Genomic DNA, 12,242 nt, shown 5'->3' with positions numbered 1-12,242 from the left:
TATTCCATGCATAACCCTATACTGTATACTTTATGAATCAATAAAAAATTTACAATTTTTAATTATAAACCTGTGTTTTCTATCAAAGTTACTTCTTGCGTGAATTTTGGGACACCCTTTACATGCTCGACTGTCAGAGACTCTACAAGGAGCCTCGTACTGTGCGCCTCATTTTTCTATTAAGAAATAAGACCCTCTGGGGCACAGAAGAAAAGAAAAGAAGCATCGGGAAACCAGAGCAACTGAATTCCACCCGCTTCTGGATGGTGGCTCGTCTGCTTTACTTCAGTGCCAACTCCCCCTACAGACTAAACCAAAGGACTTCCACAAATCCCCTACCTAAATAAAAATAAAAAAACACTATGTAAGAGTCTCAATACTTTATTAACTTAAAACATCACTCTAATAAATATTTATGAACAAACATAATGCACTCCAGAAGATCTAAAAAACATTTATAAACCTCACTAAAGGAAAATAGCATTTTTTTCTCTCTCTATGGTGCACATGGAAGGGCTAAGTGTTGAAGACAGAGCCTTCACCCCCCCATGCCTGCTAGCTTAGGCATCTTTAAAAAAAATTCAGCTGAACAGTAAAAAACTGAGTATTCACACACATCTTTGAAGTATCTGTTCAGTTATATTTTGTTTGTGGTTGATAAAATCCAAAGGGGTCAGAAGGGAAGGTTCACGATTCTGCTTTGTGTTCTCGGAATTCCTTCGGAGGAAAAGAACAGACCCAGCCGCTGGAGGTGTGACTGTTAGCCCGGGGCCATGACCTTAGTATCTGGTTCCCCGTATCCAGCGAGGGCCTGGTACCATGGTAACGGGTGGCCAACAAACATTTGCTGAGTAAATGGATGCTATCTTGTAAGGGCGCTGCTCTGTGCTTTCACCTCCTCCCCGATGAAGCCTTCGCCGGCCTCTAATCTCTTCTCATCACCAAGTCCACGGTTCTTGAACTCTTTCTTGGGGCCAGGCTGTTCAGTGTGTCTTGTCACTTCAAAAGTATGAAACTACTTCCCCAAATCAGTTTCTGAAACCGTCTTCAAGTGGGAGAGATGATCCCTCCAAGATTTACAGGCAGCACCTCACAGAAAGGGGTCAGCGGACCCCCCCAAAATGAAAATAAAAACACTCCCTCTTCATTCTGGATTTAAAACGACCACGGCATTAACGCGTGTCCACCTTGTAAATAGTGACTCCTCCTTTTCCACACAAGTGTCTGGGTGGGGCGGGAGGAGGAGTGAAGAAACCTGAAGAGCCTTCCCGTCTTGGGAGCAGGACAGAGGGTCCCAAGACACAAGACTTCACTTTTCGAGGGGCTGTTCCCTGTGTCCAAGGCACCCAGAGTCATTTGGATCCCACTCCTGGGTGAACCCTGAAAAGGTAACATTCCCTCTAGGGGCTCCCGGACCTGAGGTGAAGGGGGATCACCCAGGTGGGATCTGCAGCCTCGGGGGCCTGAGAAGTCCGACGCGGCTGCTGGCCAGTGGGCCGGCCGCCCTCCCTAGTGTTGTGTGATTGCGTGCGGCCCGCCAGGGCGCTCATTTGAGCCCGTGCTGCGTCTCGCGGTGCCGCCTGAGGTCCACCTTCCTCTGGAAGCCCTTCCCACACAAGTCACAGCCGAAGGGCTTGAAGCCTGTGTGCTTGCGGCTGTGGGTGATGAGGTTGGAGCTCTGGCTGAAGGCCTTGCCGCACACCTGGCACTTGTGGGGCTTCTCACCTGCAGGAATGGAGGGGGGAGGGGAGGAAGTATGAGTCTGTGATGAAGCCAGAGGGGACTCTCTGTGACCCACATGCTCTTGACGGCAGCTGGCAGCACCTGGTCTAAGGCCTTCACGTGACGTGGAGGGTGATATGTTGCAACGCAAGTCCCCGGGAGCCAGGGGGGCACCGGGTGAAAGGGAGACTTTCTGAGTGGGGGTTCCCAGCCAAAGGCCTCAAACCGTTTCCTGCTAAACAGAAACAGCAAAGGCCACGTGCCCTCCCCAAGCTCCCAGCTGAAGCCACCCTGGGAGGACTCCCGTGACTTTAGAAGCAGAGCGCTCCCACAGCAGATGGTCAGCAGGAGGGCTGGGGAGAAGGGTGGGGGTGGCTCTTCAAACCATGTGACTGTTCTAATTCAGAGGAAGTTTTCAAATCTGAGTTTCCAAGCAGGTGTTGGTTTGTATGGACCAGTGAGCCTGTCTTCTTTCCTGCTCTTGACGGACAATAGACTGCATCTGAAGCATGGGGATTTCTTAAAGTCTTGTTTTTTAAAATCCACATTTGGGCCACCAAGTATTTCTTTCTTTTTCCTTTTTTTATTTCAGAGAGGAAGGGAAAGGAAGAGAGAGATAGAAACATCAATGATGAGAGAGAATCATTGATTGGCTGCCTCCTGCACGCCCCGAACTGGGGATCGAGCCCACAACCCAGGCATGTGCCCTTGACCAGAATCGAACCTGGGACCCTTCAGTCCGCAGGTCGATGCTTTATCCACCGAGTTAAACCAGCTAGGGCCACAAAGTATTTCTTAAGGTAGCTGATCCTTTTCTATCTTGATTTTACTTTCTTTTTACAAGGTTCATCAGAGGGTTCTTTATATACTAGCAACTCTTCACCATAGATTAATAAATAACATTGAAAAAGTTTTGTATTTTCCCCCAGTTCATGAGCTGGTTTAACATTTGGGGACATAGCATGGATTTTCAAATAGTCTCAGCATGGCATAGGGCTGGACCCTGGAAAAAATGCAAAAGAGATGACGATGACGTTTGTTTTTGAGAAACCCTCAGTCCCTCTTGCCGCACCTCTTTCTGTCTTCCTGCTTCAGATTTCCTTGATAAGGAACCACCCATCAAAATGTATCCTATCCCTTTAGGGTCAAACAAATCTGAGAAACGAATTCTAGCTATAATGTAAATGTTTGATAAGGGCTCACTGTTCCATTCAGTCGAGATCTTAGTTGCATTTTGATAAGCGTCTTGAATACCTCTACTAAAAGGAGTGGGTTACATGGAAATTTCAGGCAAGAGGGCATGGTTAAAATAGGCTATTTTTCTGGGCATTCTGATGGGGCCATCTACAGTGCTCAAGCATATTTATAAACATTAATGATAGGTGTTTGGAACACATGGCAATTTGTTTTAAATCAGTATTCATATTCTGAAACAAAATAGTCAGATTTCTGGTTCTAATGTCTTGTGGACTATTAAAGAGAGTGCCCCTGGCATTAAAACCGCCACCTACACACAATCCAAACCTCAGGGAAAGAGTATAGAACTGGAAGCCAGAGCATTCCATGGGCCCTGACCTTTGGTAAATCATCCCATCTCTCTGAATTCCAGGATGGTGATTTCAGCTCCTGCTTTATGGGACGGCAGTAAGGATCAAGAAAAGCGACAGACTTAAAAGCACTTTATAAATTATAAAGCATTGTAATAGGCAAAGAATTATCATGACTATGTCGTGAACTTGCTGATGTTCTTAAAAGGGCAATAAGCGAATAGAAGCTTTTTATATCTACCAACCCCCACGACTCTGAAAATAGAATACAATAAACAGTGGTCAAGAGCACAGACACCTGAGGTCAGACAGAGCAGAATGTAAGTCCTGGCCCTGCCACTTGCTAGCAACGTAACCGTGGGCGGGTTAATGAACCCTCATGGACCTCACTTCCCTCATCTCTAAAATGGGAATAAAGAATAGTCTCTTTCTCCCAGAGTTGTTGTGAGCATAAAATGGTAACGCATTTACAAAGTGCTTAGCAGACAGTGCGGTCATATTTACCATTGTTGTTCCCTCCTCACTGAGAATAAGCTCTCAGACTCTTAAAAATGCAGCCAAGAGGCCACACATAAATCCCGCCCCCAAACGGCTGGGTGGGAGCCCTAGAGAAAGTCCTCCGCCTCTAGGTAAACATTTAGGGCAATGGCTCTGAGAGGACCCTGGGGCTTCCTATTTCACCCAGAGCAGGCAGCAGTTGGAGCAGCTGCTAAATTAGAGCAAGATATTCTTTGTAAGGATAGGGAACCTGCAGCTGACCTGCCCAGTGGTTCTTCAGATACAATCCCAAAGCAAGGCCCCTCTGGGGAGAACCATGTATGCAAATGAGCCTCAGAGAATCTGCTTTGCTTTCTTTTACACTCTGCAGTGATTAGGCCTCCTTTGCCACTCATTCCAGGGGGCAGACTCCCACAAAGATGGTGAATTATATTGGCCTCAGGGGGAGGAACATACCCCTCCCCCCCACCCCACCCCATCCCTCACTGGGTGTTTCCTACAAGCCAAGGGCCTTAGCTCACCAGTGTGGATGAAGGTGTGTTTTTTCATGTCTGACTTCTGATGGAACCTCTTGCCACAGTACTGACAGGGGTAGGGCCGGGTGTCTGAATGGATGAGGAGGTGTGTGGACAACGTCGATGACCTCTTAAAGCTCTTGCCACAGATCTTACAGTCAAAGCTCCTTTCCTGGGGAGAGAAACGTGTGGCCTTCTGCTTGCAGTCGGCTGGGCTGCCATTCTGCTTTCCAGAGACCCGACTCAAAACCAGGGCTTTCCCTTCTCTCAGACTCCCTTTCCGAATAGCCTGAGCCCGTATCCTCTCCCTTCCCATTCATGTCCAACTTCTACCTTCCCCACCCTTCTCCTCTTCCCCTTTAACATTTTTTTCTACCCAAACACTTTTCACCCACAACCCTCCACGCCCCAGGGCAAAACTGTATCCCCACCCTGCTTTTTTGACACCCATTTATAATAACTTCTCCACCCTCTTCAACAGGAGGCTTCGACCTCAGTCGCTTGAGATGCCCCTTCCCTCCAGCCAGCCGTGGGTGCTGAGAGAGATGAGAGAATACTCTTCTCAGTAAATAAGTATCTGTACGTAAGCACTGTTCTGTCATAGTTACTTCGCACTACTTTGCTTATCTACCTTCTGTCTCTCGGCTAAACTGTAATCTCCGTGGGGGCATTGTGTCAGGGACCCGGTATGTTATAGCACTCGCATGTGCCTAGCACCTGTAAGTTGGGCGACAAATATTTTAAACGAATCAATGAAAGCATAGTAGGACAAGTATGCTACTGGATGCTCTAAATGGCCGGGGGTCAATGCGGATTAGCTGAGAGAATGAAGCCGAGCTAATAAATCCGACATATCAGCAGCCAGGGTGCATAAAAACGCTCCTCAAACTCAAGGTAATGATCAGGATCACGCTCTGGAGGCTCCCGGTGACATGACACCAAACTCTAGGGTTGCCGAGGGGGCCGGCCACCCACATTTTCCTACCCACCTAGGCAAGGGGACATGGCCGAGGAGACAGGGCAGCCAGGGATATGGAAAGAGAAAACCACCAGGTGGAGGGGGGCCGGTGCTGCAGAGACCCTGAGGCCCTCCAAACGCGAAAGCCTAAGCAGGATCGTGCGAGGCCGTCGTGCGCCCCCCGCCCCTCACCCCGCTTACCTGTGAGTGCACGGCTTTGTGCTGCTCCAGGCTCACCGCGTGCCCGAAGGTCTTGCCGCATATCTCACACGCAAAGGGCCTCGTGCCGCTGTGAGACCTGCGCACGTGCACCTCGAGCCCGTGCGGCGTGGAGAACACCTGAGGCGGGTGGGGCCGGGGGGGAGGTCGCTGAGAGGGGCCGAGGGGCGCGGGCGCGGGCTGGGGGCGGGCTGGGGGCGCGAGCGCTGGGCAGGCCCAGCCGGGAGCGCGGGAGCCTCACCTTGCTGCACTTGATGCACTTGTAGGAGCCGCCGCCCAGCAGCAGGCGGGTGCACAGTAGCTCCGACTCCACCTTGACACCAGCGCCTTTGTCCGCGTGCAGCCCGTGGCTACGCTCCGGGTACAGCCCGCCCGCCGCCGCCGTCGGCCGCTCGTACAGCCCGGCCACCGCCGGCCCGAAGTCGCCGTAGAGCCCCAAGCCCGCGCCGCCTCCTGCGCTACCTCCCCCGGGCGCCCCGGCCCCCGCGCCGCCCGCCGTCCGCTCCGGGCCGTACAGCGCCGCGGGGTGGCCTGGCTCCGGGGTGCGCTCGCAGAAGAGGCCCAGGCCTGCGCCGCGCTCCAGGGCCGCGCACGGCCGGTAGCTCTGCACCAAATTCCGCAGGTCAGAACCCACCAGGCCGCTCCACGAGTAGGGCTTGAAGGGCAAGGGGAAGGGCTGAGCTTCGTCCAGCGATGGGCACACCGACTTCTCCGAGGCTGAGGAGACACGAGAGGGCGTCCGGTCAGGCTTAACACGGCCTGCCAGGCCCCCAGCATTTGTGCAGCACCCCGTGCGCCCGCTGCCGCGCTAGATGCCAGGACGCCCGCAGGATAAAACGCAGTCCCGGTCCCTGAGGCCTCGAGGACCGCTGGAGGCAGCAAACAGATCGTGTAAACGACATCGCGCGAGGAGGTCGGTCATTCTGTGCCAGGACAGCGGAAGCGCACGAGGTCAAGAGGGTCTTTGCCGGCTCCGCCGGCGCACCGGGTGTTCCCATAGAGAAAGGCGCGCCTCGCTGCCTTGGCGCAATCAATGCTCTGAGCCGAGCTGTGAGGGAGGAGAGGGCGGCCTGGGCAGCACTCGTGGGCAGAGGACCCAGCTCCGGCGCTACCCGGGCCCTGATTGTCCCCACTCAGTCCCTTTTCGTTCCTGAGATTGATAAGGAGGGAAGGAGAGGACCAATCAAATGTGGCCCGGCCTACCCAAGACCTACCTTCCTGGGAAAACAACCGCAACAACTGCAAAGGGAAGGCGTTACATTCCTTAAAGGTATTAAGGGCTCACCCAGTGCAGGTAACGAAGGAGCAGCCGGAAGGGGACTTGGGGCTTGAACTGCCTGCCAAATACTACTCCCATTTCCATCATAGTTTGACAGGAAAAAAAAAAATCCAAATTTCTTAGAAAATAATTTACAACTAAGGTTTAGCCACCAACTCTAAGGGGAATAACTTTGCAAACTCACAGCTTTCTGCATCCACCCCAACCAACAAGAATCTTGCTAAAAAACCAAATCCCCAACATAGACTTTCCGTAAGTGCACACGGATCTGCCAATCTGCTCAGGCACCGCAGACTCCTCTCCGATCCAACCGCTTCAGAGGGAGGCTGCAGCACTCCGAGCTCCCGAGGGAGAGAGGCGGCGGTGCCCAGACCTTCCGGGTGGTGTCCAGCACAGCCAAGAAGAAACCTCGGCTTGCTGGCTCCCAGACTCACGCGCTGGAGCTACGTCTTTAACCAAGTCAACGCACCGAGTGCGGGATGGGATGTGTGTGTTGCGGGGGTGGGGGTGGGGGTGGGGGTGGAGGTTCCTTTTAAAACTAGTAAATACAACCTTAAATAACCGACCCTTGGCAGGTCCGGCTGGTCTGCGCTCTCCTTCCCCAGGCCCCACCCGATGTGCTCTCACGCAGTTTTCTCAAAACTCGACTTGCCCCGATGGAAATGAAACCAGCCTGCTGGTCCCCAGAACTGGACCGACCAGGCAGAACAAAAAAATAAAACGGGCCCCCAATCCCGCCTCGGAAGACTCAAGCCGGGGGCCGAGATTTTCATCCGGTATGGGTTCCTCCCGCTGGGCGCCCAGTTCTGCGGGGGGGCCCCCACGCCGCCGAAGCGAGAGTTACATTTTAAAGCCAATGACACTTTCCTCTCAGACTTCCCTGGTCTCCATTTGTTGGAGACTCGTGGTTCTGGATTCTGGGGTCCCAGCTCTTTCTAAACAATGAACTCTGGCCTGAAAACGAAATGTCGACGTTGCTGACGCTGGAGACGACTCATTTATTTTTTTTTCTCTCCCACCCACTCTGTGCAAACAAACCGGGTAGGGATGAACAGCCCGGGTCCTGCCGCCTCGGGTCCACGCAGCGCGTCCCGCAAGCAGGTTGGCCACAGTCCCAGAAAGTCGGGTGCCTCCCTTGCGGCCCTATCCCCCACGAAAACTCTGCCTCCTCTAGGAAAGACCCTCCGCCACCCAGTTAGCATTTCTGCGCCCAAAGCCGCGCGGGTCCCTGCGCCCCGGACCCTGGCGCTCCCAGCGGGTCCTTACCCGGAGACACGGAGGGCGACGGCGGCCTCCAGAAGTCCTCGAATTCCGAGCTGCGGTCGCAGACGCTGCCCTCGCTGCTGCCGGGGGACGCGGAGGCTCCGTCGGGGGTCTCCGTCAGCTGCGACTCGGGAGACAAACGGCTCCCGGGCTCCACCTTCACCCCCGCTGCGCCCGAGGTGCTGCCTGCGGAGAGGAGGTGGGATCGGTGCTCAGGCTGGGCCTGGCTGGGCCCGACGGTTCTGGAGTGGCGCTCCTCAGACCGCGGCGCCCGGGCGTCCTCCTCTCTCCCCGGCCCTGGCCCGCACCCCTCCCGGGTCGGAGGGCGAGGGCAGGGAGGTCGTGGAACCGAGGCGACAAGCCCGGAATAAAACCCGGACGAGAGAAAACAAAGCAGGCGGCAAAGGGGGCGTCGGGCCTCCCTGCCCGGCTCCCGGGGGTTGGTGTGGCGGGGGGCTCGGGGTCTACGTCCCGGGAGCAGCCCCGCCCGCCCGCGCGCGCCCCCCGCACCTGCTCCGCCTGGCGCCGGGACGAGCTCCGGTTGGAGGGAATAGTCGGGTCCCGGGGAGCGCGGTTGGTGGTAACTGTGAGCCTTCTTGCTCTTAACAAGGAACGAACGCGGCATGATGGTGGGGCGGGCTGCGCACCCCACTCCGTTTGCACGGGTCCCTGGCGTCTCCGTCACCGCGCTGTCACCCCGAATTCTTGCTCAGCCCCAGCTAGGCGGAGACCTGCGAGAGGAGAACCGGGTGGAAACCGGGTCAGCACGCTCCGGGCCCGGGAACGGGCAGCCAAGCAGAGATAGAGCTCGTGCCAGGGAGGAGCGAGTCAGGCTCGCGGGAGGAGGGGCTTGGCCCCGCTGCGCCACGCTCACCAGGTGGCACTCGGACAGGTGGCACGAGCCCGCCGCCGCCGCCACGGCTCACCCCGGCCGGGACTCAGGCCTCTTCCTCTGCCTCGCCCACGCCCCTCGGCCCCTCCCCTTCTCCAGCAACACCGTTCAGCAAAGCCTCCCAGGAGCCCGAGTACCCAACGGGCCGCTTATTCCAACTCGACCCGCTGGGCTCTGCTTTCGGGCTGGAGACGAGGGCGGGGGCGCGAGGACAAATTTAGGGACTGGGGGTGTGTCGATGGTCGAGGACCCGGAAGAGGCAAGTAGCCAAGCCCTTCGAGAACCAGCTACAAACTGGAGGGAAGGGGGGCAGGGGCGGGGCACACTGGACAGGATGAGGGTTGGGGTCGGGGGCGGGCCTCAGAGGGGGACCGGGGCAGCAGAGGTCCGAGAAAGAAGGTAGGAGAGCAGGGGGACCAGAAGGGGAGGCGGGGGAAGTGGCAGAGGACCAAGCCCGGCCTTGGGAGGAACTCGCATCCTGGCAATCTTACTCGTCCCACACTCAATGCTCCACGCGGGGAAAAAGTTAAACCTGGAGACGTGGGTGAGGCGAACGCAGGCAAGGTCCGGGGCCAGACACCCCGGACCCTGGAGACCTAACCTTGGAAACCAAGTCCCGGGAAAAACCACTTTCCACTCTGCTCACCAAAAACCTTGTCCTGGGGAGGTCGAGCCCTAACGGCGCGCGCTGGCTGAGAAGCGCGCGGCGTCCTCCTAGGAGCCCGCAGGGAACCAACAGTTCAGTGGGCGCGGGAGAGTCGAGGTCCGCGCGCGGGCCTGGGAGAGCGCTCACTGCCCGCTCTGCCGCTCTCATTAACCCCCCAATCAGTTCACCTAATCCCGGGGTCGAAACATGAGCCCGGCGGGGAGGCGGGGAGGCGGGGAGGCGGGGTAGTGCCTCTGCGCTGCTCAGGTCTCTCTCCGGGGGCGGGACTAGGGTGGCTCAGGAGGTCTGGAGAAAATGAATCTGCCTTCCTCCCGGGGTGAAGGCGATGGGGGCTGGGTACACTTGTGAGCTGCAGGCTCTTCGAGCAACAACGCTCCGTGGTCTTAGTTCAGAAACGGGGCTCTGGGGATGATGATGGTCCTTGCGCTTCGCGAGGTTTAGACCGCCAGACTAGGAGTCAGCGGCTCCCAGGGCAGGACGCAGGACGCCGTCTAAGTCTGCCCATTGGCGCCCCGGGCATAAACGTAATTCTAGGGGACTCGTTCCCTGGAGGGCATTCCACGTCCCACCGTGTCTCCTTCCCCGGGAGAGGAGTGGGGACGGGCTTGGGAGGAAAGAAGGCTGAGACTTGTAGCATAAACCCAATCGACGTTTCCCGCGTCCTAAGCTCCAGGAGGCCCCCTAGGGGTGAGGGTGCTTCCCGCCTCCAACCGGGTCGGCCCGGAGGGTCGGGGTGCTGGACTGAGCTGAGGCGCAGTTCTGTTGCTTCAGTGTTTCCCTGCGCCCGGCGTGAGCTGCCCTTCGACCATGTAATGACACACTACGAACGCAAAAAAAACCGATTCCTTAAACAACCCTGAAACTAAAAGGAAAAGGTAAACGAGGCGAAACGGTCCCGCGGGCCCTACTGCATCCTGAGTACCCGTTGGCGTAGAGGCGAACAGCGGGGGTCGGGGCAGGGTTTGAGGTGTCCGCGTCCCCTCTTCTGGACTGACCGGGGCCGCGCGGGATCCGACGGGCGAGAAGCCTGCCTCCCCGCCCCTGCCACAGCCCCGCGCCTCTCTCGCATCCTGGCTGGTTCTGCGGGTTCCTGGGAGGGTGGAGTGGGGGGCGGGGAGGTAGGGCCGAGCACTGAGCGCGTGGGAAGGCGACCTCGCTTAGCAGCTGGCGGCCAGGGGGCGGGGCGGCCCTCGCAGCGCACGCGGGTCCGCAGGGCCTCCGTTCACGGTCAGGGCCTGGGAAGACGGGAGCTGGAGGCACCGAGCGGGCAGCCTACAGAGCTCAGCAGCCGCCGCCTCCCCAGCAGATGTTTCCCTCCCGGGTAGATCCCGCTCCCCTGCAAAACCGCCAAACGGCCAGGCGCGTGTCCCCAGCCCTGCCGTGCGGGTCGGCCGGGACCCAGAGGACAGAGCTCTCCGCGCTCCCGCACAGCTGCCCACGGAGGGTGGGACCCCAGCGGCGCCCTCCGTTCGCCCCGGCAGTGCCCGTGCGGGCCAGTTTTCGTGGTCGCCCCCGCCAGGGAGGGACGTGCAAAACAGGCGCAGCGAACCTACCTGCGGGGTCAAGGCGCGGGCACCGCGCTCGGAGAGTTTTCAAACTGAGCTGCTCTCCAGACGGATCTCTCTCTCTCTCTCTCTCTCTCTCTCTCTCTCTCTCTCTCTCTCTCTCTCTAATCTACTTCGGAGCTCAGCCCCCAAAACCACAAGCTTCACTTCCTGAGCGTTAAGGAGTAACTCGCTGAGCCCTCTCAGACCTCCCCCCACCACCCCCGAGTCCGGCGGCGGGGCGCGCTCTTCCTTTGCGCAAGGGACTAGCTGGACAGGGGACCGGGCCTTTCCAGCTTCCCTCCCCAGCGCCCCTCCCCGTTTTCTCTCTGTGGGACGGCGGGGGTGGGGAGACCCGAAGGACTCAGACACTAGGAATGACTCGAAAGAAAATGAACTATTCTTGGCTCCTGGGAGACTTCCGCGGCAAGAAGAAGTCACAGATTCAGGACACAGATTGACTGGAGCGTCGGGACTGGCAGAGCCCAGCTCCGAAGCCTCCCGACCCATCTGGCCCGGGACCCCCCCTCCCTCCGCCCCCCAACCCCGCCGCCCGCTTGGGCTGCGCCGCCCCGGGGTTGGGGCCGTGAATCACCCGCTCGCGGTGCCGCCGGCCTGGAGCCCGGCGAGTGGCCGCGGCGTCCGCAGAGCGAAACCTGCCCCGCGGCCCCGAAATAGCTTGTTGTGGAAACACTTGGGGATAAATACGCCCAGCGAGGCTGAAAATACCTTGACACCCAATCCGAGAGGTTTGCTCATTTCCCTTCGGATTTAGGTAATGGTTAAATTTGGAAAAGGTGGGCGAGCGCCGAGCCCCCGGGCCGAGAGGGCGCTGGCGGCGCGTCCCCCGGGCGCCCGGCTGGACTGGAGGGCGCGCCCTCCCCACGCCACGCTCCCCCGCGTGGAGCCGGGTGCGCTCGGCCTGCGGCTAATTTCCGGTGGTCTGAGCTGCGAAACTGCAGACCCCGCCCTGCGCAGTAAAGCCAGGGAGAGCCAGATCTCAGGCGCGGGCGCCGCCGCAGCCCGAGGTCACATCCAGGCACCTGGTCCTAAGGGGAACTGTAAAGCGCCATAAGAGCAATACCCGATGGTTATTAAAATTTAATCTTCGCCGGGATTGTGTTCCATGAGAGCGGGC

The 12,242-nt window shown here is 57.6% G+C and overlaps 1 protein-coding gene across 4 annotated transcripts; it reads right to left on the bottom strand.

Moving 5' to 3' along the window:
• Nucleotides 1-365: 365 nt before the first annotated feature.
• GFI1 (growth factor independent 1 transcriptional repressor) lies at nucleotides 366-11,540 on the bottom strand. Of its 4 annotated transcripts, none has more exons than XM_059688794.1 (7): nucleotides 11,114-11,540; nucleotides 8,512-8,732; nucleotides 8,005-8,187; nucleotides 5,701-6,176; nucleotides 5,442-5,579; nucleotides 4,289-4,454; nucleotides 366-1,725 (listed from the first exon to the last, which is right to left on the bottom strand). In XM_059688794.1, exons 2-7 carry the CDS (start codon nucleotides 8,624-8,626, stop codon nucleotides 1,547-1,549), a joined length of 1,257 nt encoding a protein of 418 aa, XP_059544777.1. In that variant the 5' UTR covers nucleotides 8,627-8,732; nucleotides 11,114-11,540; the 3' UTR covers nucleotides 366-1,546. The 4 variants fall into 4 exon arrangements, with proteins under 4 accessions (XP_059544777.1, XP_059544779.1, XP_059544776.1 ...); XM_059688796.1 differs by lacking the exon at nucleotides 11,114-11,540 and adding an exon at nucleotides 9,540-9,722; XM_059688793.1 differs by lacking the exon at nucleotides 11,114-11,540 and adding an exon at nucleotides 8,876-9,067.
• Nucleotides 11,541-12,242: the final 702 nt, after the last annotated feature.

The sequence above is a fragment of the Myotis daubentonii genome, chromosome 3 (genome assembly GCF_963259705.1).
Source record: "Myotis daubentonii chromosome 3, mMyoDau2.1, whole genome shotgun sequence".
Classification (NCBI taxonomy): domain Eukaryota; kingdom Metazoa; phylum Chordata; class Mammalia; order Chiroptera; family Vespertilionidae; genus Myotis; species Myotis daubentonii.
Note: the sequence above shows the minus strand (reverse complement) of the source record. Positions and strands in the feature narration are given on the sequence as shown.

What these genes read in the sequence shown, in the direction of transcription:
- GFI1 (XM_059688794.1), bottom strand. Translation starts at nt 8,626, where the DNA reads ATGCCGCGTTCGTTCCTTGTTAAGAGCAAGAAGGCTCACAGTTACCAC. An exon ending in CCCGGCGCCAGGCGGAGCAG is followed by an intron (nt 8,188 to 8,511) that starts GTGCGGGGGGCG and finishes TCCTCTCCGCAG; the next exon opens with GCAGCACCTCGGGCGCAGCG. An exon ending in GTCGCCCTCCGTGTCTCCGG is followed by an intron (nt 6,177 to 8,004) that starts GTAAGGACCCGC and finishes GTGTCTCCTCAG; the next exon opens with CCTCGGAGAAGTCGGTGTGC.